Here is a 26978-nt window from a genome sequence, read left to right as displayed (position 1 = left end):
TAAACCACACACACACACAATATCAAATGAATGTGTTTCAAGTTTATTCCTCATGGTGATAAAATAAATAATTAATGTGTTTGTTTATTCCTCATGGTGATAAAATAAATGAGTAAAACATGATGAAGCTTGATCAGAGTATCGCGTGTCGTGGTTTGAACAATGGCAGTTATTTCACAACTGTTTTGTCACAACCTTCTGTCTTTTTTAGGATATTTGGACATTCCTTCAATGGTTTCAAAAGGACTTGATGTGGAGTATCTGGACAGCGTTGCTGATTATGGTCCTGCGGCCACAGAGGGCATTATAGATGACGTCCACCACCCTGACTTGGGTTATTTGGTCTTTGAGCCAGAAAGTGAACTAGCCACAGACAGCGATTCCTCCACTGAACAACCAATGTCTGCTGAAAGCCTCAGGGAGTCTTTGAAGAAACAGCTCGAGTTCTGCTTTTCTCGGTGAGTGGCATTTGTCTCATTTGTCTCAAATACTTTTCTTTTTTATTTGTTACATTAGTTAAGTTTAAATGTTGTTAATCACTGTTTTTGTTTTGTTTATTTTTTGTACAGTGAGAACCTGTCCAAGGATCTGTACCTAATATCCCAGATGGACAGTGACCAGTTTGTCTCCATCTGGACAATTGCTTGTATGGAGGACATCAAAGCTCTTACCACTGACATGGACCTAATTGTTGATGTACTCAGAGGTATTTTTCATTCTTCATGTTAAGAAATCAGCCATTACAATACAGAAATACAGGTGTAACAAAGTTTTAGTCATGATCAAAGCCCTAGTCATGCTCAGTACAATTTCTTTCATGGAATGTGTCTGAATTCTATTTAAGAAAGAAGACAATGATAGACCAGTTGGATCATAGTTTACTGAAAACGTCATCATTTAGAGAACCGCATACAATGTGTACAATGTTCTTCAGCTGTCAGCCTGTGTTTGAGGGACCGTATTACATCTGGCCACAGATGATGGTTCCAGTGCATGTTATAGCACAAGGTTTGACTGTTTCTGTTTAATTCTGTTGCTACATAAGGTGCTGTATATTGGTACACCAGTATTTTGCTTTTGTCATTTTACAAGTACTTTTAGATGCATTTTAACAGTATGACAATGACAAGTCTGTGAGCAGGGAAGTAGTCGGTTCGATGAAGCAGAGTTTGACCTGAAGGATGTAATGTTTCCCCGACTTCATCCAGTGTGATTGAAATGTCTTTGAAATCTTTGTTCTTATAAGAATTGTGCAACGGAGCGTACGGCTAGCTTGTGAATGGATTTAATAATTTAGTTTAATAGCTTGTGCCTTAATTTGATTATTGTGTGTTTTTTTTTTTGTTTGTTTGTTTGTTTGTTTTTTCCATGCAGGAGCCTCTCCAATGGTGCAGGTTGATGAAATGGGAGAAAACGTTCGTCCAAACCACAGCCGTTGTATCATCATTCTGAGGGAGGTGCCAGAAACTACTCCAGTGGAGGTAAATACTGCTGTAAATGAGGGCTGTAACAGTTTGTGATAAGATTCAGAAGTGAAAGAAGTACAATAATGCATGTTTTGTGACTGAAATTTTATTTATTTTTTTTGCAGGAGGTGGAGGCCATTTTTAAAAGTGTCAACTGCCCGAGAGTGTTATCTATTGAGTTTGCACATAACAGCAACTGGTATATAACCTTTCAGTCAGACATGGATGCACTGCAGGTACACTAGCTACAAATGTGTTGATAAAACATCCAGTAACGTAACAAGAAGAACTGTTTAAGTTCGGGTCAAGTGTAATGTAAAGTTTTGCTTCTTTTCTCCTACTGTAGGCTCTTCAATACCTACGTGAGGAGGTGAAAACCTTCCAGGGAAAACCAATCATGGTGAGTTGTGTTGCTGGTCTAAGTTAGATTTTAGGTGAGACTGGAGTACTTCCTGTAATTTATTCTTCTTTAAAGGCCAGAGAGCCCTGTGTTACACCACGTCAGTGCTGAGATGTGGCTGCTCTTCTGGCCTGACTGTTTGGTTAAACATTGACCTTCAGGGTGACCTTGGGATGTGTGTGTACAGAGCCTTGATAAGAACGGTGGAAACCCAGTGGTCTCTCGTCCTTTAGTTTGTCAGAACTGGCGTACATTCCAGATTCTCTGTCTTTTTTTCATTTTTGACCCAAATGTTTAAAGTTTCTTGACATAAACAAAAACCAAACAACGTTTATTTGGCCCCGGTGATGATCAGTATCGCGCTTGGAAGGACCCATAGACACTGTCACTGGCTGAGTGGAGCTTTTTTTAATCTTTAGCACTCTATAAATATCTCTCTCCCCTCCTCCCCCCACGCCCCACCCCCCACTCTCTCTGTCTCTTCATCCACTCTACTCCTGCTAGATCTTGTCCTCCTTCACTTCCTCTCCCCTTTCCCTCCCCCAGCCACAGCAGTGTTTTATGACCTAATGACCGTGAGATTATGAGATCTGAGGGGACTAATGGACACCACACATTGATTAATTCACCTCTGTCACCAAAACAACTGGCCTGACTCACTCCTTTCCTTCCTCTCCCACCCACCGCAGGCCCGCATTAAAGCCATTAACACATCCTTTGGTAAAAATGGCTTCCGCGGCGTGGACTCGAGCGTGTACAGTCAGCCTGCACAGCCACAAGGCCAGTATGGAGCTCCTGTGTACATTCAACCGATGTACAGCGCTCAGCAGCAGTACCCTGTTTATCCTGTGGTGTCCCAGTCCTGGAACCCTCCAGTTGTGCCTTATTTTGAAACACCTCTGGTAAGACTTTGGACCAAAAGATTAGATGTAATTTGAAATGATTGTGTATTCTCTTTGTATAACTACATTCACAGTAAATTCATCGTGTATTTGTGTTTCTTTCTCCTCTTGTGTCCAGGCACCTATTCCAAATAATGGACATATGAACGGATATAACAGTTCTGGGAACTACAAAACCAACTCCAGCTCTCAGAGGCCCATCAACAGAAACCGGTATGTTTAAAGTTACAGCTGAACTCCCTCACTCAGGGTGTGTAGCTGAGCCGGGGAAAACAAGGTTAGACTAGTGCTAACCTTGTCATTGTTCTGTAGGTATGGTGTGCATCACCATCATTTATTGTTACGTTTTTTGTCATTGTTCTGTAGGTATGGTGTGTTGCATCACCATCATTTATTGTTACGTTTTGCCTTTAAAAGAAAGGATAGTCGGTTAATCTTTAGAAAATATTTTTTTGAAAATTTAACACAAGGTTTTGAAAGTGGCATTGTAAATACCTAGAAGCTATTTAACTTGTATACACTCTATATTAAATGAGTATATTTAGCATCATTTTCTCCATCATGTTTAAATGGTTCAAAATGTCATGACTGTCTGTTGTTTGAAGTACCTTTTGATATTTTTTTTTTGTTAATTGTTTTCTATTGACTCAGAAACCACAGGGCTGCTGATTGTCCCCTTCCTCCTTCCTTGACCCTGACGAACAACCTCCCATCTGCTCCCCTGGGTCCACAGAACCATCACACTTCAGGAGCTCCTAGTTCTGAACCCGTCTCTCTGCTGTCCCTCAGTCCTAAAGAAACCTTCTCACACGCTCACACATTCAGTGGAGATCCGAGTGGGATCGGACGGGGCAGGTCAGTGACCGCTTTAATGTTATTAAGAGCTAATCTGCTGTGTCTGTATGCCAGTCATTTGAAAGTTGGTTTTTGAATAAGAAAAATTAAATTTAAAACATTTTCCTGATTGGTTGTAGGAGAGGGAATTACAGAGGCATTAGAAGGAAAGATGATCATCATGTGGTAAGTTTATATTTTATTATGAACATATCTTCTTAAAAACATTTTTGAAGAATGGATTTGAATGTTCATTGCTCTTGGATTTTTTATTTTAATATTAACTGATTTTTTTTTCTTTCTTTCTAAATGCAGCGTCCTGTTCCTTTGATGGAGGCTAAAGTGACTCCACCACCACCACCAGATTTTGAACTGGAAGCTTCTAACTTTCCTCCGTTACCTGGATCTGTGGTCAGTGATGGTTCCCGGGGAGAAACCATACCAGAGATGCGCCTCTCTGATGTTGTCCGTGGCCTGAAAGTAACCAACAAGGTGACCTTTGCCCTCCTGTACTTGTTCACTGCTGTGCACTCTGTTGTTTTAGAATGAAGTTAGGTATATTATGTACATATTTACACGTCTTTTTTTTTTTAAATCCAGCCTGTGATCCAAGAAACTACTGATGGTCAATGCACAAAAGTTTCAGAAGATCCTGTGAGCGTTTCAGATTCTGTGGATGCTGCTGATGAACACGCTGCAGCAACGCTGCTCACAGTGTCGTTCTTCTCTTCATGGTACAGTAACTACAACCTACAGTAATATCTGTTATAAATGCGTCTGTATAAACACATGAAAAAACAACTTTACACTCGTTTAATTTCTCCATGTCCTTTCAGTGTTCTCACTCCAGTACCTGAAGAGGATAAAGATGAACCTCCAAACCCAGAAAGTATCGTCTCCTCGCCCACTCAAACCGTTTCTCCAACAGAACAAACCCCCTCCTCCACCCTCTCCTCTTCCCCCTCCTCGTCCTCCACCTCCTCTGCCTCTTCGTCTTCCCCTCCTCCCAGCTGCTGCAGCCAGTCTCCACAAACTGAAACACCTTCTCCATCTCCATCATCTCCAACATCAGAGCTTGTAAGTACCACGGCTCCTGATCTTCAACACACTGTCACCAAGATCATTTCTCTGTAGTGACCCAGTTGTTTCAGTCAGTATTAGGAATAGTTTGCACATGTTCTAAAAATGCAATAAAGCATACCATCTCAAATTATTTAATTATTATATTTGTCACCTAATTCCGTTTAGAAAAATTAATACATTTTGATACAAATACCTGCAACAAGTTCCGCAGGTCATCTTCCTTGCGATGTTACCGTTTCAACATTTAATAAATACAATTAAGTTAGTCATTGGAAACCAACAGACATATTCTGGCTTCAGTTGTACTTTATTGTACCACATCAGCTCTGTGTTTATGTGGATAGAAGTCTTCATCTGTGAATTGTTATTGTCCTCCCTCCAGGTGCTGAGAAAACTCAGTTATGCTGAGGTGTGCCAGAAACTGGCCAAGGACAAGCCTCAGATGACTACACCGTCACCTCCCGCCTCTACAGCCAGCCAACCGCTGCAAGAGCTGAAAGTCAACGGGAAGGAAGACTCCAAGAACCCCGGCATGAGACGCTCAGCAGAGAAGCCAGAGAAAAACGGAGACGGCCGCCCCCCTCGTCAACCGTTACGTTCCTTCAGAGGAGGCAATCGCCAAATCGGAGCTGGAGAGCCTGGTCCCAAATTTCGAGAAAATTATAGAGACACAAAGGGTGGCAAACAGTTTATACCACAGAGAGGGTCCAGACGCAGTGGTAAGGAACAGAACATTCCCCCAACATCACAAAAATAACTAGAGTAGGAAAAAAAACATTCAGCCTAGAATGAAACTAAAAACATATATGTATATATGTACATACATAGAGAAATATATTTTATTTGGCAGGCTTTGTCAAATTAAACATAGTATCAGATCAGAATATATTTGAATATACTGTAAACAGATGTTCCTTGTAGGAAGAACGGATATGGTTTGCAAAAAAAAGCAATGCAGACAGGTGATAATTTACAGTTTTATCACCATAAAAAAAGAGAAAAATAACATGATCTTGTTTCTTTCATTTAAAACACTGGGTAAGCTTTCAACCTAACAACCACAATAACGTGTGTTATTTTTATTTATTATTATTTTCATATGATGTATCCTTTCATTAGGATTTGTTAACCTGTTTTTGGATTATTGTCAAGAGACTGCAACATTTACCCTGTGATGACCTTATGACTTTATGGCATTCTTAAACAGGGATATTGTTGAGCAGATTTGATTAATGTAGAATCCTGCAGACAGAAGCTGGTAATTATCTTTACCAGAAGTTAATGGTAGTTTTCTTTGTGGTGCAGAAATGTTAGACTCTCACAAATAGGTTTGCTTGTATAATTTTTTCTGCATATTTAAGTTTAGTTTAGGTTTTTATTCTTGGTCTAATCAATTAGTACAGGATGATTTGATGTGAGCAGAAACTCAGATAGTGATCTTAAATACAACTCCAACTCTTCAGGAAGTCTTTTCTCTGCGATTTAGAAAGTTTAAAAGTGTTTCAGTGAATTTACATTAGTGTACTGTGATGACTAATGATACAGTGTAGAGTAGATGACGTGTAGGCCATACCTCCAGGAATGTGTTTGACGGATACACAACCCTGTGTTTGTGTCAATCCTGAACTAATGGAAGTGATGTTTAAATTTTTAACCGAACCAGAGAATAATTTTTTTTAAATTTCGTTTACTTGGTAATGCTCAAATCTTTGTTGGGTTTAGTTGTCACTCTGGACAATCAGTGCTAGTTTTTGGATTTTACAGCAGAGGCTGTATACAGTAGTTTATGCACATACTGGCATACAGATTATGATGTCCACAGATGGATTTTCTTTCTTTCTTTTTTTGTTTGAGCAGTACTGTTTTTCTATTTCTATAAAAAAATAACCACATCCTGGAGTTTAAAAAAACAAAAAACATGTGTACCATTGAAACAGCTGTGGGAAAATAGAACGACCCCGGTGGTGTTTACAACGTACGAGTGCATTCCTTTGGGACGATTTGCTGTTTAGTTCATCATTAACATCATAGACAAGTTTGAAATAGAATATAAGTTGGTGCTTTTTGCAACCAGCAGAACAGCAACCTGAGAAAAATCAAACTTCTGCAACGTGTTTGCATCTATTTTCATAAATGATCTGTCGTAAGTCAACAAAAGTGTCTGTCAAATGTTATTTGATGTACATATAGAATATACATTGGTTTTTGAGTTTTACTGCTGGTGATGCTCATTAAATTCACTGTTCTTTCCCTGTTCCCATGTGTGTTGTTTCTTTCATGCTGTTGAGTTTTTCTAATGTCTGATTTGTCTGTTATGATTTACTGTACATATTGGATAATAACATAACAGATAATTCTGAATAATAAAACCTAACTCATTGGAAAAAATCTATGGTGAATGCCATTTCTAATCAATAGTTAGTTTTATTAATCTTTAACTGTATAAGTGTGTTAAAGAGAGAAAGATTGAACTGTTCACTCGTAACACATTTTTAGTGCTTTTTTTTTCATTTGACCAGACAGAGTTAAGAGCATGAGTTTTACTGATCCAGATTCTTGAGTGAGTCATGTACTAGTGCATACTTGTATTATATTTATTAAATAAACTAGTGTCTATGTGGAATTTTTTTTTGCCAGCTTTCCAATGCAAATTAGTCTTGTATGTCCTGCCTATAACTATCACACAATAATAATAAATATTCACGGCCTCACAAAAAAAACATTTTATTATTTATTAAAACTTTAGTATCCCCTATGTTTTAACTTTTTCATAGGAAACAGAAGTTTCAAACTAGATATAAAACAAATTTATTTACAACAAAAACTTGAATAACTAACCAGTTATTCAAGGTTTTGTTGTCAACAAAACGTGTGTTGAGTAGGATTAAATGGATGTAATGTAAACATGGTGGCCCTGTTACGTAATACCTAAAGAGGATTGCAGTTCTCGTTGGGTTCACCTGTTCTCGCGGTGTTTGGCGAATGGAAGTGTCAGAGTGTCAACAACGGGCAGACAGCAGTAGTAGTAGCAGCAGCAGCGGCACTGTCCGGAGCTGGGAGGTGGGAGTGAACACGCTGTCCTCACGGCGGGTGAGACGAGACATTTGTTTTTCAGACAATTTGGCGATGATTTCAATGCTTTATAATAAACGTCGGAGTAGACGAAGTGTGTTGAGATGTATCACCGACCACCTCATGAGCACGGCTTTCTTTAACATTAGCGCGCTAATGTTAGCGGCTAACGTAGCAAAGATGTTGATATGAACTGCAGAGGTAAGCTGGCGAAGCTTTGGTTAGCTCTAGCATGGCTGTCTGGGTGTTTTGTGACTAACAGCTCGGGTGGATTCTCTGTGAGGTCTGTTTATTCGACTGTGGTATTTTAAGAGTGTGCACGATATTAACATTGTTGTTTCGTGTAATGACACAGCTGCCAGGTTTTGTAAATACAGCGCTGTGATGCAGCTAGCAGACTAGCTCACTGAAGGCCTGTCGTTATGTGTAGGAAGATGTTAACCAAAGAATTGTGAGATGAACATGGCCTTTACTCCGTCATCGTAGACTCACCTGAAGATCTAGAGTCGAACGTCACGGACAGTCTAAAGCTCTTTTATTGTCACAGACACAATGACACTACATGGTTCGAGTTGTGAAACCTTCTTCTTTCTCCCCTGCTGCAAAGCAATTTCTTCCAGCAGGCCTGTGATTGTCAGACTGTTTCCCCCTATTATCGACTTATTAGTGCAGCTGCATGTGTCCAGGTTTGTGGTGACAAACGGTCCTGAAAATCAACACAGGAGTGATGTTGAAAACTAACGACTACTGACAAGACTGTCACACTGATTATGCAGATGCTCCCAGATGTTACACAGCAGCATGAACTTCAGAAAGCTCTTATTAAACACAACAGTTGGACCATAACATTCAGAGCACACCAGAGATGTTGGTACACTTTCCAAAAACTCTGGTTGAGTAGTGCACCCAAACAGTTTGAAGGACAAATAACAAATACTTTTTCAAGACCAAACCTGCATAAATATCAAGTTGGGACAAGAAATGTTTTTCCACTGGGACATGTGTCTTTTTCATTTGTTAGATGATGTTATCTTTTAAAACCAAAAAATACAAAATGTTCCCTTTTTGAATGCATATTTTTTTACACATGATTTTTGTCATGATGCCCTATACATTATAACAGGAGACTTGTATGGACAACAGAAGGTTGTTGATCTCAGATGTGCTTGGACAGCATGAATTCAATTTTGGTTCTAGACTTAATTGATGTATTTATTTTTCTTGAAACAGTTTCTAGCAGATATTTTGCAAGGGTTTTATATATATTATATATAATATAATAATTTTAATAATTTTTTTTTTTTAAATAAAACTTTGCTATCTGTAACTTGGCAACAGATTTGGATGAACCAATCAGGTGTCTCACCTCATTCTGCAAAGTGAAACAATTGAAACATGAGGGGTGAAACATGAGCACTTCACTTGAGAAATTCAGTTAAACATGGTTTAACATTTGACCAGCGCCCCCTGTCGTAAAAGCCTCATTCATTGGTACTTTTTCTGTCTTCTCGCCTCACTATCCTCACCTTCTCATCTTTAACCAACATGACCTGCTGAATGTTCTGTCCAGCTCTGTTTAGCTAACCTGCACAAATCTTTCTCTCCTTCCTTACTGTTCTACCTTTCATACAACTTTATCATAAGCACTGTTTTTTTTTCCAGATATTGTGTCTGAAATGGGGGATGACAGACCCTTTGTTTGTACTGTCCTCGGATGTGGACAGGTATGTTTGGATTTGGCATTGTTATTATTCCCCTGTACAATTTTATTTTGCACCTGTTCAGGCCTGAAATATAGGGAACAAAATATTTATAAATGTCCTGAACTGACTGTAGTTGTAGTGAGTACAACTTTGGCTTCTTTGTTACCTCTGTGATTGCAGAAGTTCACCAATGAAGACCACCTGTCCGTCCACAAACACAAGCATGAAATGACATTAATATTTGGTCCTGCCCGAACAGACTCTGTTATTATTGCAGGTAATATCAGTGCCATGAATATCTGTGTTTGAAGCATGAACGCTGGTGAAGGCTCTGTAATAACATTCCTCTGCTTTTGTGTTTTTTTGTTTTGTTTTTTGTTTTTAGACCAAACCCCAACGCCCACACGCTTCTTAAAGAACTGTGAGGAGGTTGGACTATTCAATGAACTGGCCAACTCTTTTGAACAGGAGTTTCATAAAGCACACGAAGACGATCAGAGGTCGAAGCACCAGGTGTGGTAGAAGAAGATGGATGTGCATGTTGTCTTTCTAAAAATAAGTACACGCTGTTTGATTCTTATTTTATTTAGTCTGCTTGTAAGACCGCGCCTTTACAGACACCCTCGGATGTGAAGGACGAGGATGACGACGCTCCTTTACAGGTTGATTCCTCCCCACCCGGAAGTCCCGATTCCTCCTCCTGTATGTCGGAAAGCAGTGACGATTCAAAGGTCAACGCAAAGGTACGATCGAATCAGTCAGAATACTGCAAAGCAAGCAACGCAACAGAAGGCCAGTTCCACATGAACGCCTCAAGAATTTGTGTAAAGTACAATGTTTCCGTGTTTGTAGGGTAAACTATGACATACACTGTTTCAACAACTAAGTGTGTTAATAACTGTCCACAGGTGATTCCCAGCAAGCCCAGCTCCACTCCCACTCCCACCATCGTGCGTCCAGGTTCCCTCCCACTTCACCTGAGTAATGATTCCCTACAGCCAACTCTGCCATCCCCAACATCTGTCATCACTCAAGCTCCACCCTCCAACAGACAGCTAAGGTGAAGTATAGCGTCTTTTTGTTTTTACTTTTTCCCCCCACACAAATTGTGTCATTGTTTCAAACATGTACGAAAATCAGAATTAGTTACAGAGGTGTGAAGCAAAAGTTAACAAATGTTTAATTTTGTCGATAGCTCGCCGACTGGTTCTTATCCATTGGTGAGACACCTCCCTAATGGACAGACTGTCCCTCTCCTGCCCAGTCCAGTTCAGATGACCTCTGTTATATCTGTAAGTATGTTTCTTTCACATTTCAAACATTATTTCATATTAGTTTCGTTTCATTTTTCTACTAATTCTTTATGGTAATGTGTAGCATGCGAGGCCCGTAAACTCGGTGCCCAACATCCCGGGGATACCAGGACCTCCTGTTGGTGGAGCAAGCAGTGGTTCCTCCTCTCCATCAGGCTACAGCATGTATTCTGAGACCAAAATGGTGAGAAGTGATTTTTTTTTCACAGTTTCCTGGCTCCTGGGCTTTTTTTTAATGTGATCTGCTTGTGTCAGCCACATGTAGGCAGCAGAGATGGAGTTCTAAATTAGTCTTAGTCTGGCTTTTGGAGACAGAATAAGGCAGGGATTCTCAGTGTAATTGAAGCCTGGTGTAGCAGTGGTTCAGGAGAGAATCAGGGCCACGTGGGTGTTCTTTTTAAAGGTTCTGACTGATGAATAAGTCCAGTCACGTTGTTTTTCATACAGTGTTAGATGTTTACGATACAATATTTTTTGGCTTTGTTACTGCTTCTCCCAAGTCTTTTTACATATACTTAAGGAGGAAGTAACCTTTTCATAGTGCCAATAACTAAAAGATTATTGATAGGGATGTCCGATAATATCGGCCGACCGATAATATCGGCCAATATTAGCATGATTATGTGGTATCTGTAAGAATGGTTATCGGTTTTTCCCTCCAATATTGAAAACCCGATAACGCAATGCCTGGGTTCCGCAAAATGATGTGTGCTCTAAAATGAGTTCAAGGCCCCGGCGACAGACCGCTCGGGTGCCTCGGTGCTCTGAAGAACTTTTAATAAAACACAATTGCAGTAACTCGTTCTAAACTCCTTTATTGCTTCAAACCAGCTTCTCCAAAATCGCCGTTTTCCTCCTTTCACACTCTCTGCACTCTCTCTTCCTCATACGCACACACACACACACCCTCTCACCACACCTCCTCACTCCCACTCACATACATGTAACTGTTAACTCCTTCATAACATGAACACAGAATATTATCAAGGCTAAACAAGCCTGTAGTCACTAGATGGCAGCATTGTAACCCAATTTATTGATCTATATTGATAATTAGGGAATTGGATGTAGAATGCTGGCGCTCAATGGTATCTCAATTTGGGGCTGGGGGTGAACAAACCTCTGTCCCCTAGGTGGGGGCATGGCTTTAACCCAGTGATTTTCAATTAAATTCTCCCCCACCCCCCGGGGCAGAAACATTTTCACAACCCACATCTCACAAATTCAGATACTGTTGAGAACCTGATAACATGTATATTTTTATCTGTACAAACTACTGAGTTGCTGCCACCTGCTGGTTGTTATCATTCAAGCATTACAGCAGTGGTAAATTTATATCTATGTCTAATATGTCTACGCCTATTCCATTGGAAGCCCCTCACGTCCCCCCCACACCTCACCACGCCCGCCCCCCCAGAGGGGCCCGCCCCACCATTTGAGAAGTACTGCTTTAACCAATCACCTTAGCGGTTGCCACCACTGTATCACTATATCGGTATCGGTAATGAAGTGTTTGGACAATATCGGCATATCGGATATCGGCAAAGAGTTCATATCGGACATCCCTAGTCACTGTCCATAAAGTCATACCTAACAGGACCCTAGACAAACCATCCCTCAGCTTAACTTAACCGACGCACCTGTGCTTTCGTAGCGGTTGAAGGCATGTCTGACTCATCAGGGCCAAGGAACACAAGATGGAGCTGCTGGTGGAGCAGGGTCCATCCCTGCAGTTCCACAGCGACATGAACAGAGCCAGCAGCCCAACCAGAACTCTGATGCACCTTCACCTGCTCAGCCGCAGGTAACAGACATGTCAGACACGTGTCGGGTTCTTCACTGCACACCAGGCAGAAAGGTGGAATCAGACGGAAAAACAGACGTTACGACAAGTAATCAACCATCATACAACACTGTCAGATAACAATGAGGCCACGAAACATTCAGTTCCTCGTTGAAAGAGAGACGCCATTTGATCCACCAATACTAAAACCCGTTCTATAACCCCCAGGCCACAGCTTCCCCATTATCGACAATATTATTGCATTTATTTCTTGACCTTATTGATATATTCGTCTTGTCATGGATATTGTTAAGTATCTGATGTAAAAACCAAATTCTGTTTTCAGACTGAAGCTTGACACCGTCACATGTTCAAAATATCTGGGTTCAATGTTTTTTTGTTGTTTGTTTTGTTGTTGCTTTTTTTTCACTGTTTTTTATACTCCTTTATTTTCATGGACAACAACTTTTAATTACAAGCCAATTAGACAAAAGCTTCCAATGCGTGACCTAAAAACAACAACTTCAAAATATCACATTGTTTTTTTTGTTTTTTGTTTTCAAAATGCAACACCTTTGATTTAGCAAATTAATTACGACATTGACTCAAGTTGTTCTCCTCTTTGTCCAGGTGTCGCCTGCTCAGCCAACAGGAGGTCGACGGCGACGGGCTTCAGAGATGGATCCCGATGAGAGGAGACAGCGATTCCTGGAGAGAAACCGAGCAGCTGCCTCGCGCTGCAGGCAGAAGAGGAAGTTGTGGGTTAATTCCTTGGAGAAGAAGGCGGAAGATCTGGCCAGCATGAATGTGTCTCTGTCGGTGGGTGTTGTTCACTGAACATTTGTACACGCTCCATGATTACTTGGGTTTGAAGGGACATCGTGGTGATGATTTCTGTGCTGTGTGTTTTTCCTTGGAATCAGAATGAAGTAAGCCTACTGAGGAATGAGGTGGCTCAGCTGAAGCAGCTCCTCCTGGCTCACAAAGACTGTCCTGTCACAATCATGCAGAAGAAGGCGGCCTTCTTAGGTAATCATGTGTGGTCACATGACTGAATGACTGAAGTGTCCAGAAGTGTGTCCCATCTGTAGCTAGCATCCATCTGTCACCACAGCCATCTAATGTGTTCCTTTTTTTACTCGCTCACCTCTCTAAGGGTGAATGTTTCTTTCTCTGTCTCTAGCTGCAGGAGGAGAGGAAACCTCCAGGGAGGCATTGGCCGAGCCCATGGGCTCCCCGGCAGCCGTCATCCAACACGGGCCGTCACCTCCCACTACTGCGTCAAGCCCAGGGGCCACCATCAACGGGCTGAGCGTCCGCGCTGCCGAGGCGGTGGCTATGTCGGTCCTGGCTGGCATGGGATCCGGCCAGCCGGGAGGAGTCGTCATGGCGCCGCAGTCGCAGGCCACTTCGAGATGATGTGCTGACGCAGGCAGCCAGTATGAACTGGAGTGGCAGTTGGAGGCCAGATTGTTAAAACGTGTATGAATTGAGGAATTTGCCCTTCCTGTCACCCCTGACTAAGATACTCTCACACCTTCATAGCCGATGATAATCAGACAATGACCTGGCGCAGTGCCTCCATCAGCCTTCACCACGACGGAGAAGTCTGCTCTTTCTATGTGTGTAAATATGAATAACCTGTTAGCAAGTCTGTTTGCAGGATTCGTGTTGGGGGAATTTCTCGCTCGCTGGTGATAGTTGGAAATGGTCTTAGATTGGGGCTTAAACACCTGAATTAAAAAAAAATATTTATCTGGAAATATCACTTTATTTCTGTTTTACTTAAAATTATAGCTTTAGGCCAAATCTGTTGCTGACAACAGTGGTTGCTTATCAGGCTGGCAGTTATACTGTAAGGTAATGTATCTTCTGTAATCTTTCTTGTAAGAAAATATTTTATGCCCGATTCTGGGCATTTATGTCATGTATTAGCTGACACGGTGAAAGTACCACCGGAGAGAATGGATGTCTAACAGCGGCTTGGGAATCGTTTTTAATTGTTTTGTGTTTTTCTGTTTACTCTTCATTTTGTCTGAGAGCTTTTTCTTTTTTTTTTTTTCCGTCCCATCGGTTTCCTTTTGTTTTAATTGTCCATAAAATACACCGAGTCAGCTGAGTGTGTCACGAACCGGATTCCACACAGTTCACGCCGCAAGTGTCTGTCTGAATTCTGTTGTTCTGTTTACTTTTTAAAACATTTGAAATGGGTCCCTTCACATTAACGGTGTTTGTATCAAAACCCTTTGGCTGCATGGATTGTTCTGGGCTGGAGAATACCACTGTTTGTTTGTGCCTCGATACACTGTCACTGGTTATTAACGTGTTTCTATGTGGTGAACAGCATTGTATTACTGATGCTAAAGTTTTCATTTTATGATCAATTTTTTTCTAGTCTAAGTCCATCCGTAGTCAATGGAATGGTTAGCTTTAGAAGCCCCTCGACGGTAATTGAACCTTAATGCATTTATCCTGGCATTTCAGTCTGAGGAAAGAGTAGTGCAATATATTTTTCTATTGAATATCAATGTTCTTGCATTTAGCTGATGCATGTGGCCCAGCCGCTGGGGGGGAGGGGGGAGGGGGGGTTTGGTCTACTTCATTAAGAAGCTTATGTTACAAGTTGTGTCGATGAGTTTTCTTGGAGTGAGTGAGATTGATGATGAATGAACTCTACTGAACCATGGGTGTCCCAGGCCTGGTTGATTTGTATCACTTTAACAAAAGCCGTCTTGTGTCACGTGAAGTCGACTTCATACACATGCAAAGGTGCTTCTTTTTGAAATCATGTTTTGGAAATGTAGATTTTATTTTGTATCATATTGTACTTTTTTTTTTTTCTCCTTTGGCGCTCTGTTTTTTTGTTTTTGTTTTTTAATGATGTCATTTTTTCAGGATTTTTATTTCCACATTAATTTTGGCTTTTTTTTTCCATGTAATGTTGTGTTTCCTCATTGTGCTGAAAAAAGCAAAAACTGTCTTTTATGTGTTTAACAAATGTTGAACCACATGGGGAAAAAAAGTTCTTCTAAAAAAAAATATCTGTAAGAGTGTTTGTCAAATACTCAGGCTTAAGATGGGAAAGTAACGTGTGTATAGTCTCAACTAATGACTAAGTTGTCTCGGGCAAATACAATAAATTAATGATAAAGAACGCGTTTCATGACCGCAGTGTTTCCACCGCTCCTGTGTCATCACACCACGGTAACAAATTAAACGTGATTAACGGTAGAATATATTTAGCAGTGGATCACGTGGTTACATGTACCATATGCACAAGGCTTTGCTCACAGTGTTTAATCCACAGATAAAGAGAACACATGGGGAAGAGACACTGTTCTAATCTGGAGGTGTCGTCATGGCAACAACTGAAACAATTCTGTTATTTATTATGTTTTTATATTTTATATTTATATTTTGCGATTGGTTGGTTTTTATATTTTATATTTATATTTTGCAGTACTTAAGAGAAAAGATTGATTTAATCAAAAAGGTCAAAAGCACTCATTTATCTTCAGACGAGACAAACACTACCCTTTTATATGACAGTGGGTACCACTAGAGGGAGTCCTAGTACCATACAGTTGCTGTAATAACCACTGTTTTATATATATGTTCTTTTTTTTACAGTTTTCATTCTTTTTAGTGGTATATTTCTCCTTGGTTTTAATAATCTTGTTTGAGTTTTTTTTAAAGGGCTGAATTAGAAACAGATATGATGTTTTGCTTTCTGTGTTCTAATGAGGACGTGACAGTTCTGAAATGTGCTTTGCGTGCAAATAGAAGACGCTATTAACGCTGATATGACTGAGATCCTCCAGAGCCTGTATTTACTAGTTTATTTAAAGATATTGTAAGCTCAGATGAAGTAGACTTCCCTGCCGTAGCCCCCCCCCCGAAGGATTATTACTGTTTTGTCTTCTCTCACTCTAAGAACACTTTGTTCTTTTATATTCAATTTATTTAAATCACAGCCATTATCTTGCTGAGAGTTATATGTAACAATAGAATGCGAAGTCTGTTCCAATTTTCTGCTTTGTTACATCATACAGCGTCTTGATCCTGTGGAAATGTCCAGGAATAAAAGAAATGGGTAGAAGCGGTAGAGCATTAATCTGTAAAAGGGCTCAGGATATCATTACAAGTGCAGTGCAACATGTTATGATTGACAGCATATTCAGTCACAACGTCATTGTCACAATATCACCAACAAACACTGACTTTGGAGGCTGTGAAACAAGGAAAGCACAATTAACTTCAGGTATGTGTGTTGGCATAAACAGTTCGTATTTATACTGAGATATGGCCCCTGTGATTGGACTGGCAACTTCAGGTACTGTATGTGTGTTGGCATAAACAGTTCGTATTTATATATGGCCCCTGTGACTGGACTGGCAAGATGTCCAGGAAGACAATATCAGTGAACTAGTCTGGTACTAGTCAGTAAAACTAGCCAACTGATGTTGCCATTGAGCTTTACCACTACCGCCAGCAGGGGGCGTAAAGAGTCCGTTCAATCCCAGGACCCATCGTGAGCATCGTCGACGCTGGTCACGTGACTGACAGAGCCTCTCATCTCCTACAGTCATGGCGGAGTCAGGGAGTCGAGGAGATGGAGTAAACACCACCGCCGCTGGCTCCAGCTCCTGATTCTTTTGTTGTTGTTTTTAATCCATGCTGGACGGTACCTGGTGTCGGCTGCCACTTCGCTAACACCCGGCGACATCCCGCTGCTGTGCTTCCAGCCATGGCCGACCGCGGCGTTGATGTGTCGGCTCTATGTAAAGAGGTCAGGGACCAGCTGGCGGAGTTGGACCTGGAGCTCTCCGAGGGTAAGCCGCGGCGGACACACGGCGGGGTTTTTCAGGGGGCTCGGCTGTTTGGAGCCGTGACGGTGACGGTGAGCAGAGATAGTGGACGTGGAGCGTGTTTACATGTAGAGCCGCAGACAGAGACGGGCGGCGGGCTGTCCCGTGTCTGGAGGCTGACGCTCGGAGCTGCGGCAGTGATTCGGCCACGACTACAATAGTGATTAGAAACACACACAGTGACCTCTTTCTCCACCTGTCATTTCCTCATCACGTCCTCTCTCTCCGCTGCTCTCCGTCGACCTGCTCTGTTTGTTGCTGTTGTGACACTTTATTCGTCAAGAAGTCGTTTCTTAAATTACCATAACCATAACATTCTTGTTTTAATTGACATCAGGCCCGTGTCTAGATTTATCAGACTGGGAAGAAAACACGAGTTTGGGAAGGGCTTTGTTCACACACACAAAAAAGTCCAGTTAAAATGTAAATCTTTTCATTTTGACAATAAATGACTCAGACCCAGATGACAGAGTCAGTCAAAAAGTTCTTAGACATTAATTACAATTTTAAAAAGTGTCAGATTTGATAAAAAAACAAGTTTACAGTTTACTATAGCGCAGTATAAAAAAACATGTCAACAAGTTTACAGTTTACTATAGCGCAGAGTACCTGCTCTTTCATGGAGCTGTACACCACCACTAACAAAACTAAATTATTTTTACTTTAATTTGAACCAATAGCTGAATGTTCAAAAACTCAAACCTATAATTTTGCCTCAGATGTTTATACATTCTTACATGTCTCTTTCATGGCCGTCTTAGCTCAGCTTAAACACGCTCCACCTGTTCTTTCTCCACCTTTTTGTTGACTTTTAGACAGTTCTACATGTTTTAAACTTACGTTACTCCCATCACCTACAGGGTTTATTTTCCACTGGTCAGATTTATTGATGATTTATTAAGTTTCTGACCCAACACTGATACGATACTGTAGTTTGTGTTGTAGTTTGAATATATTGCTCTACTACTTCTTAAAATGGTACTCAAGTCGTCATTCCAAAGTTCTTCTTTTTTTTTTTTGTGAATTATTCTTCTTATACTACAGTAGCTCTTTGACTTGGCTGTTATGCAAATCTCTCCCTCTCACTGTGAATCACGGTGGAGGAGCTTGATTGGAACAGTGCTGTTCTCAGGCACCCGGAGGTGGATGAGTAATCTCATGTTTTAGGAAGAGAGCCAGGAAGAGGGATGTATGTTCCACTAATGATGCTGCACCAAACACACACACACACACACACACACACTGATACCTGAAACTGTCCTGTTCATGTGGGAGGACAGGATCTCAACTTTAATAAGTCAAAGCACACACCTGAACTGTACAACAGCGTATTTTTAACTGTGTTAATCTACACATTTACCGGTTTTAAATTTATCTTCATTCTGAACATGGCACAAAAATCTGTGAATAGTAGAAGTGGGTGAGCTGCAAATTCAAACCAGCAAAAAAAAAAACGAGGTGTAATTCAGTTGTTTATAATGATACGAGTGTCTCAGATAAATTAAATCTTATCAACACTTTTTCCTCAAATGCCATTTCCAGATTGTTGGTTGTCTTAGACTAAATCTGTACCGTGCTAACGTAGCTCTTTAGCTCTAACATCTGACATCAGATTCTACCTGACAAACACAGGTACTGTTCAGGTAGCTTAGCTTCGTTTAAATTAAAAAAATAAAAAAATTTTTTTTTATATATTTAAATCAAATGCAAAACATTAGTCTGACTGTGTTCCCGTGATAACGTTGACCTCGGCACCTGTTGTTGACAACAGGCTTGGATTAATAATAGACTGCAGTTAACAGTGTGATAATGAACGTTGATAACGGGGGAGGGAACGTTTGTTAGCTGCATAACATGAGAGACGGCAAGAGGATGATGGGAAATCGCCCACTGGCTGTTTCTATACAGATTGATTAAAAAATAAAAAAAAAACAACTCCCCTTTCACTGTTCAGGTACCTTGGATCCGTGTCTTTAGATTTGGGATTGTCGTGCTGTTGAATGACGAGACATTTTTCCGTTGAGTGCTGACGCACTGATAGAACACCACTGTTTGCCCAGGCTGCACCATCAGCATAGCAAATATCAATAAACGCTGGCGTGCCAGTGCCATTGGCAGAGACGTTCAGGCTGAGAGTGAACCAATCACAGGGCTTCACAGATGAGGAGTTGGCTGTTTGTTATCATTCCTACACTGGATGTTTTCCATTTATTCACCATCATTTCTGCTACTGCAACATCACAGACATCAAACAGATCAGTCTCTGAACCAGGGCTGTCATACAGTACAGCCCGATTAGATGTGGAGTGGACCGGACCAGTACAGTCATAGCACAATTACCTATAAATAACATTACATCCATGTTTTCTCTCTTTGTTTTCCTGCAAATAAGTACAAGTATATTTGACAATATTCATATTTAATGAAATAGAATTTGACAAAACATCACCAACATGAGGAGTTTGGGCAATTTTTTACTTTTACTTTCAAAATTCATCACGTGGGCCGGATTGAACCTCTTAGTATGAGCTAAATATGTCTGTGCAAATATATGCAAATGTATATTCAGTCAAATTACTCACATACTCACAGCTGACAGATGCAACTTTGGCGGTTTGTGCCTGCTAGCTAGCGCAAAATGGACAGGTTTTTTTTGTCAGGAAATAGGCTGAAACAGCAGACCAACAGTTTATTATTTTGCTGAAAACATGATCATTAATAAATATTTTGAATAGTAAGTAAAAGTAAAATAATTTTAGAAGTCATGTTTGTTCACATATTTTGTAGCGTTGCCGTTGAAGCTAACGCTGTTTGGGAACCCGCTGTTTCAGACCCGTCTTCTCAAAGCACACGCGGCTTCATCTGTATTGACGTTGAACAGCTAAGGGCTTTAACATCTTGTCGAGTGCATCAAATTAGTAAGGTGACACCCCCGGAGTGAGTGTCCGTCTGCTGTGGGCCGGGCCTCGGAGGACCACAGCTCTTTCACTCTTTGTAACTTCAACTCGGAGATGAGCTGTTGTTTATTAAACAGGCTCAGCTCAGTGTCCAGATGCTCTGCTCCTGTGGTCGCGTCCCAGAGTGTCCGAAGTCGCCCGTGCCGTCTGCTCCGCAGCTCTGCACTCGTACGTAAGTGTGATGGTACGAGGCGAGAGGCAGCTGGCCGCCCAACTTTCACATGGATATCTCTTACATGTCAACAATTATCCCATTGTTTTCCGCCGCAGATGATGGATCTCCCCGGCAACAGGCAGAGGAAAATATGCATCAGCAGATTTTAATGCAGCTACTGTAAAGCTGTGATCAAATGTGTGTTGTCCGTTGCGAGAGTGAGTAAGTCCGCCTACAGTAACCTCTGTGGCTGAAATGACACAAAGAACGCCATTGAGGCGATCAGAGACGCGGTGATTGGGCCAGAGTGGAATTCAGAGGTCTGTTCGGTGACAGTGAGGGGGTGTGTGGGCACGGTGTTGTCTACGTTTGTTACTGCGTGAAAGTGACAAATTACAGATTTTTTTAATGTCACAGTTGAATACAAAGCCCTTTGGTCTGAAGAAATGCGTTACGTTCACCAGCTCCACCAGGGGGCTGTGGTCACAGTGGTGGAGGTCAGTGGTTCCAGTCAGCGAGGAGCAGTTGATGCTGTTGTGCAACATAGTTTCTCAAGAAAGTCTGTGAGTTCAAGAGGTCGAACGGAGCTGCAGTATGACTCTGTGAGCCGAGAGAAGGTAAATCATAGAGGTGATAGAGGGGAGATGTGCAGTCAGAATGACAGATGGGTTCATGGTAGGAGATGCATTAGCAATCTGGAGGTAAGGGGGGTTCTGGAGGAAACATCGTAAGAAGATTGGTCAAACTAAGGCTCCAGTACTAGTTGCTCGTTTATAAGAAAATATTGTTGGAGTGAAATTAAATTATTGAGGTTGTAATGAGGCACAGTTTCAGTGGGTTATTATATTATAGATGATCAAGTCACACGCCATGACACTGTATTATTAAACAAAAAAATACTTACTAAAATAAAGCAACATTAGCAATAAAGCAATTTAAAATGCCAGTTCCACTTTGACATAAACACATTCACAATGACAGAAGAAAGTCTAAAGGATGTTTTATTTTGAAAACCTAATGATCCTTCAATGACGGCGCTGTATTACCGGTCCACAGTAACGTCTAATGATCCTTCAACGACGGCGCCGTATTACCGGTCCACAGTAACAGCTGATACCGGCCGACCGGTTCCTTGGTACCAAAAAGGTCGGGGACCGTTGCTGTAAATGAATCACGGTGACGTTTGCCCACTGATTTGCCTCAGATCTCCTCAGCGTTTCTAGACTCGTGTGCAGACTCAGCACCTGCTGTGGCTGTCCTACTTTATTCACGGGTGTGTGCATCTCCAAATGATTAGGGTTCGCTCTGCTGCCTGTCAGCCATGCTGCTGCTGCTGCTGCTGCTGCTGCTGCTGCTGCTGCTGCTGCTGCTGCTGCCACTGATAGGAGGGTTTTCATCATAGCAATCTGCCTGTACTCAGTAAGTCAGAGAGAAGCGAGAGATTACGTCCCCGCCTGCGTTTCTCAATCTAGGTCACAGAGCACGAGGGGGCAACTAGCCTGGCTTATTTACCCTGCAAGTCACACTGGGCCAGCAGTACTGCTGCTGGGAATGACTCTCACTCACTCTCTCGCTCTCTCACTGACACCATCATGACACAGTTTATCTGCCACCCTCTGTAAGGCAACTGTTCCTGCACTTGTTTGTTTTAATTCTAATGAATTATTAAACTTTTGGCTAAATGTACATTCCAGCGTATGAATAATGTAGAGCTGTTTACTAAGAGAGAATAAAGTGCATTTCCTTGTGATAGCAGAGCATATCCAGGATCAGTTAAGATGGACGAGCATCACTACGGCACAACATCAGTTCATAGAAGTCGTGTTGTCAGATGAGCTAATGATGTAAGCAGCAGAGAGTAGAGGGGATGATCATTGAGAAACTCAGCGTCGCCATGGTTACAGAGTATCGGATTGTTTAGTAATCTCTACATCTGCAATGGATTTATATATATATATATACATCGGATTGTTTAGTAATCTCTACGTCTGCAATGGGTTTTTTATATGTATATATATATATATATATATTTTCAGAAGGTTTAATAACTGTCTGTTAATATAATCAACAAAAGAAAACAATGGAGTCAACCATCCAATGGGAAGGTTCCTGTGGACGTTTGTAAAGTTTGTGGAACTAGTTTGTGGAAGTGCACAACTTAGAAAAAAAAAAAGGTACATGTGCACAACTTCACAAAAAAGGTACATTTTTATTACACATTAATTCATTAATTTGTAAAATCACACACACATTTATTAATAAATTAATTTGTAAAATCACACACATTTCAACACTTTATGTCCAATAATATCCAATAATTCCGTCGTCCATCTATCGTTGCTCTACTACATTTATTTTTTTTTCTATTATCTGTTGTTTTCACAACTACATCAAATCCAATTTGACAACATTTCGGAGCCCACAGTCGGGAGTGAACGGGTTCCTGTGTTGTTCACTGAATTATTCAGTGCACTCAGACTGTCTGCTCTTTTAGACAGCACTGCTATTCAATCCATGCTACTTTTTAGATTCCGGTTACTTTCTCCTGCCTGTCACAGTAACAAAGTGTAAGTGCAGCGTTGTTGCAGTTGTAGTAAAATCTACAAATAAATTAAAATATGTATTTATATATATTTTTCCCCTGAGCAATGGCTGACTTTTGTTGTCATAGACTTGTACAATGACAACAAGCGTTTATTTTTGAATAAACGCTGCATAATGTAACAATGAGTACAAATATTTTATTTTCTCATTTGTGAATGACATGAAAACTAAAACATTTAAATAAATAAGAAAATAAAACAAATATACATTTTTTCTTTAAAATTACCTCAAGGGCAAAATTAAATAAAAAACAACATCTATTGAGGTCAGAGGTCATGAACCCAGAAATGGCCCATGTGCCTAAGTTTGAGACCTGTGCTGTAGAGGTCACGATTATGTCACTTTATTCTGTATTTGTCATGCAGACAAAGGTGACTTACGTCTAACGGTGTTTGTGAATCCTAAAGTAAATTAGTAAATTGATACTCGCAACACAATCTGAAAAGTTGTGACAGAGGAAAGTTCAGCCCTGGGTCAAAAAGGACAATGAACTGTATCAGTTCAGAACAGTGAACGTTCTCTCTGTGGAACAACAGTCTGAGCTGCTCGACGGTCGGTCATCACCGTCGTCACAAAGACCGTCTGGACACTCACCACCCTTCTTCTGCTTTTTATTTTGTCCCATGACTTCGTCGCAGTTTTTAATTTTGGCCCAGTGTGCAGAGCCCAGAGAGTCCTGGGTTCGATTCCCAAAGAAACCACATGCTTGGCAGCCTGTTGTGACAGAGCTGTTGTTGACACAAGTTGACACAAGAATTCCCCACACCATTAAAGTTCTTTTTTTTGTTTTTAAATAATGAGGAGCTTTGTGTAAGTGGACAGTTACCCGTCTGTCGTTGGCGGTTGAAACAAACTCAGTGCAGTTAAGTCAGGTTCTGGGACTAGAACCTTGGTGTAGAACCCTCACTGTTTTTTTAAACGTAATTCCGTTAAAAACAAATCGCTGTAACATAGCTGTATTTGCCTCACCTCTTTTTTTCTGGGAGTGTTTTTTTGTTGGAATGTCTTAGAAACGCTCCACTGGCCTCAGACCATCACCGTCTGCCCACAGTATCTCAGAATAATGTGTCGTAAATCCCCCCAGGAGGAAAAAGCTGTAGCTGGCGTTGTGCAGCATCTGGAATAGGTTTGAGTTTGAATTTTTGAAGTGTAGTGTGTCAGGTGTGCAGGCCACACCTTCGTGTTTCAGTCAGAGAAGTGGAAGTCACAGCAGCAGGTTCTCAGATAGTCCGGTGCACTTTGTCCCTGGGCTTAGTACGACGTTATGTCGTTGTATGTGTGTGTGTGTGTGTGTGTGTGTATCAACAAGTGTGTGCAGTGAAACCTGATTCCCTCTGTTACCTGAGTTAGCCACACCCGGTCCCTGTTGTTTCGGAGAGAGAGAAAAATCCCTGGAGACGTGAGAAAACGTGCACGAGTGTCTTTGAAACTTCTTTCTTTCCTTCTTTCTTTCTTTCTTTCACCACTGCCTGTTCTACCAGTTTGATCGTCTTCAGTCCGTTCGTCTGCGCTCAGCTTCTCCTCACCAGCGCTGATGAATTATGTTCAGTTGTGAACTTGGGTTTTTCTGGGGGAGGCCTGAGGCTGAAGTGTGGACACATGTGTGAATGTCATGATAAATGAAGACCGTTTTGACGACGGAGTCTCGGAACAATCAGTCCATAGAATCATGTGACCCTGTCATTACTTGGTCGAACATATCCCCCCCCCCGGGCTCCCTAAAGGGAGACGTTTAAGGTGGAACCTCCGACATAAATGTCAGTCACACATACAGTACATGTGAGCACATGCACAGACACACCTGTCTCCACACAAACTGTATGTAGCTGTTATTGTCCAGGAAGACGTGACAAAGATACATGAGAAACAAAGGCATTATTTTCTCTATTTATATATGTACACATACATGTTTACTTATATATTTATATATGTGAACATGTATTTATACATATATTTATATATGTATTTACATATATATGTATACATGTATGTATACATATATATATGTATACATATATTAATATGTATATATAAATATATATATAAACATGTATGTGTACATATGTTTGTACACATATATGTACACATATATGTACACATATATCTATATAGGTATATATAAATATATACCTATATAGAGATATATTATATATGTGTACAGTATGTGTACATATATAAATGGGGGAAAATAATGCATTTCTTTCTCTTATATTTATATTATATCTTCTTGGACGTCATTTTGCAACATGGTCATGTATGTACAAATGGTGGAAATAAAATATTCCAATTTCAATTATACGTATATAAATTTGTGACTGCGAAAAATTACCCAAAATGCAGCGGTAAACTCATTGAAGTTTTCTGCTGCATTTCGTTGAAGTGCAGGGAAAAAACCCCCAGAAATGTTTGGGAACAGGTATGATGTGATAGAGCAGGTTTAACATGTCCCAGATCAGTTGTTCTGTGGTGAGTGGGTGATGTGTTGGCAGAGGCAGAGGCTCGCAGCCTGGTGTAGGATGGTTATTGTACTGTGTCTTTAGAATGAGGAAGGTTCATTTGGAAACGCTGCCTCCTCTTAACAAATAAGAAAAAAAAAAGTAGAGTCAGAACAGGCCCAAGCGGAGGGAACTCATGTTAAACACTTTTTTTTATATCTAGACCTCCATATTTAAATATACCTCAAGTGTTAGCAACTTGTTGTTGAGTAGAAGGTTGTGTCGTCTTAGCAGGTTTTATTCTCAGCTTCACTGCTGCGTGTGGTTGTTGTTGATGTCGTTCGTTCTCAGTTTCTGTGTTGAGTTTGAACACGTGCTTTTTGTCACATCCAGCCAACCGGATTTGACATTTGCTTCGCTGGTTTTCATGAGAAAGTGATGACTGAGCTGCTGTGAGGAAGAGGAAGAAACAGGAAAAGAAGACTAGAGGTCGCTAGCTAATTACTATTCAGACAGAGTGCCTTTGGGGTAGAACGAGACAGAGAGAGAAAGAAAGAGAGAGAGAGCACTTCTCATAAAGCAGGGCTGTGAGTGTGAGTGCATGAAGACAGAACTTTCTAGATTATGTGTGTACTTGAAAACATTCTGAGGTGACTGAACCCCATATAACTGTCAGCTGAAGGGGAACGAGGAGCGTTGTTATGGCTGGAGCCTTAACCCTCAGGAGGTGGTGATCATAATGTTTAATTGAACAGTCCGTACCACCGTCTTGATTGATAATCAATGTAAATTAGACATTTTATTTATTAAACAAACCAACAATAGATACATTCAATCAGGGTGATTCTACAGAAACACATCACTGTTCTGTTATTTCCCATTAAAATAACATTAAAATTATTTTGAAGTTTATTGTTTGAGAGTCTTTGCTGCAACTGTATAATTAAAAACATGACTCATAAACGGTCAAACTTGGGATTAATCACGGAAGAAAACATTTTTGATGCTCCTTTTCATTTGTAGTTGGCATAGGATTTTCATGCAATGTTTTTTTTTTACGTCTTTAGCTCCCCCTGCTGGAGCCAGTATGGAATAATATGAGCATGGGAAAACCGATGAATCTTAAATCATGCAGATGGGAGTGAGATTACTTCAAGGTTCATTTAATGCCAGCACAGCCCCTCCCCCATCCGTGATTTCATGTCTCGCTTCCTTCTGTTTGTCTCCCCCCCTCTCTCTCCCCCTCTCTCCCCTCTCCCCCTTCTCTCCCCCTTTCTGCTCAAAACTGCCTGTTCACATGAGCTAAAAATAAAACATATGACTTAGTCAGGCCAACTGTACCGTTCATGCATTACTTATAGCAATGTTTGTTACGCATCTGCTCTATTTTTTTTTGTTTTGTTT

General features: G+C 40.8%; 3 protein-coding genes across 10 annotated transcripts in view; all 3 read left to right on the top strand.

Annotated features, from left to right (window-relative positions):
• Positions 1-136: 136 nt before the first annotated feature.
• larp4ab (La ribonucleoprotein 4Ab) lies at positions 137-6941 on the top strand. 2 transcript variants are annotated; one of them, XM_008320017.3, is made up of 13 exons: positions 137-458; positions 570-706; positions 1378-1481; positions 1592-1702; positions 1813-1866; positions 2556-2768; positions 2887-2981; positions 3420-3623; positions 3743-3788; positions 3918-4094; positions 4203-4336; positions 4439-4679; positions 5068-6941. In XM_008320017.3, exons 1-13 carry the CDS (start codon positions 163-165, stop codon positions 5440-5442), a joined length of 2187 nt encoding a protein of 728 aa, XP_008318239.1. In that variant the 5' UTR covers positions 137-162; the 3' UTR covers positions 5443-6941. The 2 variants fall into 2 exon arrangements, with proteins under 2 accessions (XP_008318239.1, XP_008318240.2); XM_008320018.3 differs by lacking the exons at positions 137-458; positions 570-706 and adding an exon at positions 747-1008.
• Positions 6942-7601: 660 nt separating this feature from the next.
• atf7b (activating transcription factor 7b) lies at positions 7602-15724 on the top strand. Of its 7 annotated transcripts, none has more exons than XM_017036955.2 (12): positions 7602-7775; positions 9420-9481; positions 9641-9737; positions 9846-9973; positions 10051-10203; positions 10369-10520; positions 10656-10752; positions 10838-10957; positions 12428-12577; positions 13187-13375; positions 13480-13585; positions 13740-15724. In XM_017036955.2, exons 2-12 carry the CDS (start codon positions 9434-9436, stop codon positions 13973-13975), a joined length of 1476 nt encoding a protein of 491 aa, XP_016892444.1. In that variant the 5' UTR covers positions 7602-7775; positions 9420-9433; the 3' UTR covers positions 13976-15724. The 7 variants fall into 7 exon arrangements, with proteins under 7 accessions (XP_016892444.1, XP_024916064.1, XP_024916063.1 ...); XM_025060296.1 differs by lacking the exon at positions 7602-7775 and adding an exon at positions 7789-7958 and having other exon boundaries at positions 10063-10203; XM_025060295.1 differs by lacking the exon at positions 7602-7775 and adding an exon at positions 7789-7958.
• A 1225-nt stretch (positions 15725-16949) lies between these two features.
• Positions 16950-26978, top strand: part of dip2bb (disco-interacting protein 2 homolog Bb) — a 28906-nt gene continuing 18877 nt past the window's right edge. Inside the window, 1 exon segment of the mRNA XM_025060016.1 lies at positions 16950-17388. Within this exon segment, the coding sequence (XP_024915784.1) occupies positions 17304-17388 (85 nt within the window). The 5' untranslated portion in view covers positions 16950-17303.

This window comes from Cynoglossus semilaevis, chromosome 11 (assembly GCF_000523025.1).
Source record: "Cynoglossus semilaevis isolate Cse_v1.0 chromosome 11, Cse_v1.0, whole genome shotgun sequence".
In the NCBI taxonomy this organism is placed as follows: domain Eukaryota; kingdom Metazoa; phylum Chordata; class Actinopteri; order Pleuronectiformes; family Cynoglossidae; genus Cynoglossus; species Cynoglossus semilaevis.
The sequence above is the reverse complement of the archived record's forward strand: the minus strand, read 5'-3'. Positions and strand labels throughout refer to the sequence as shown.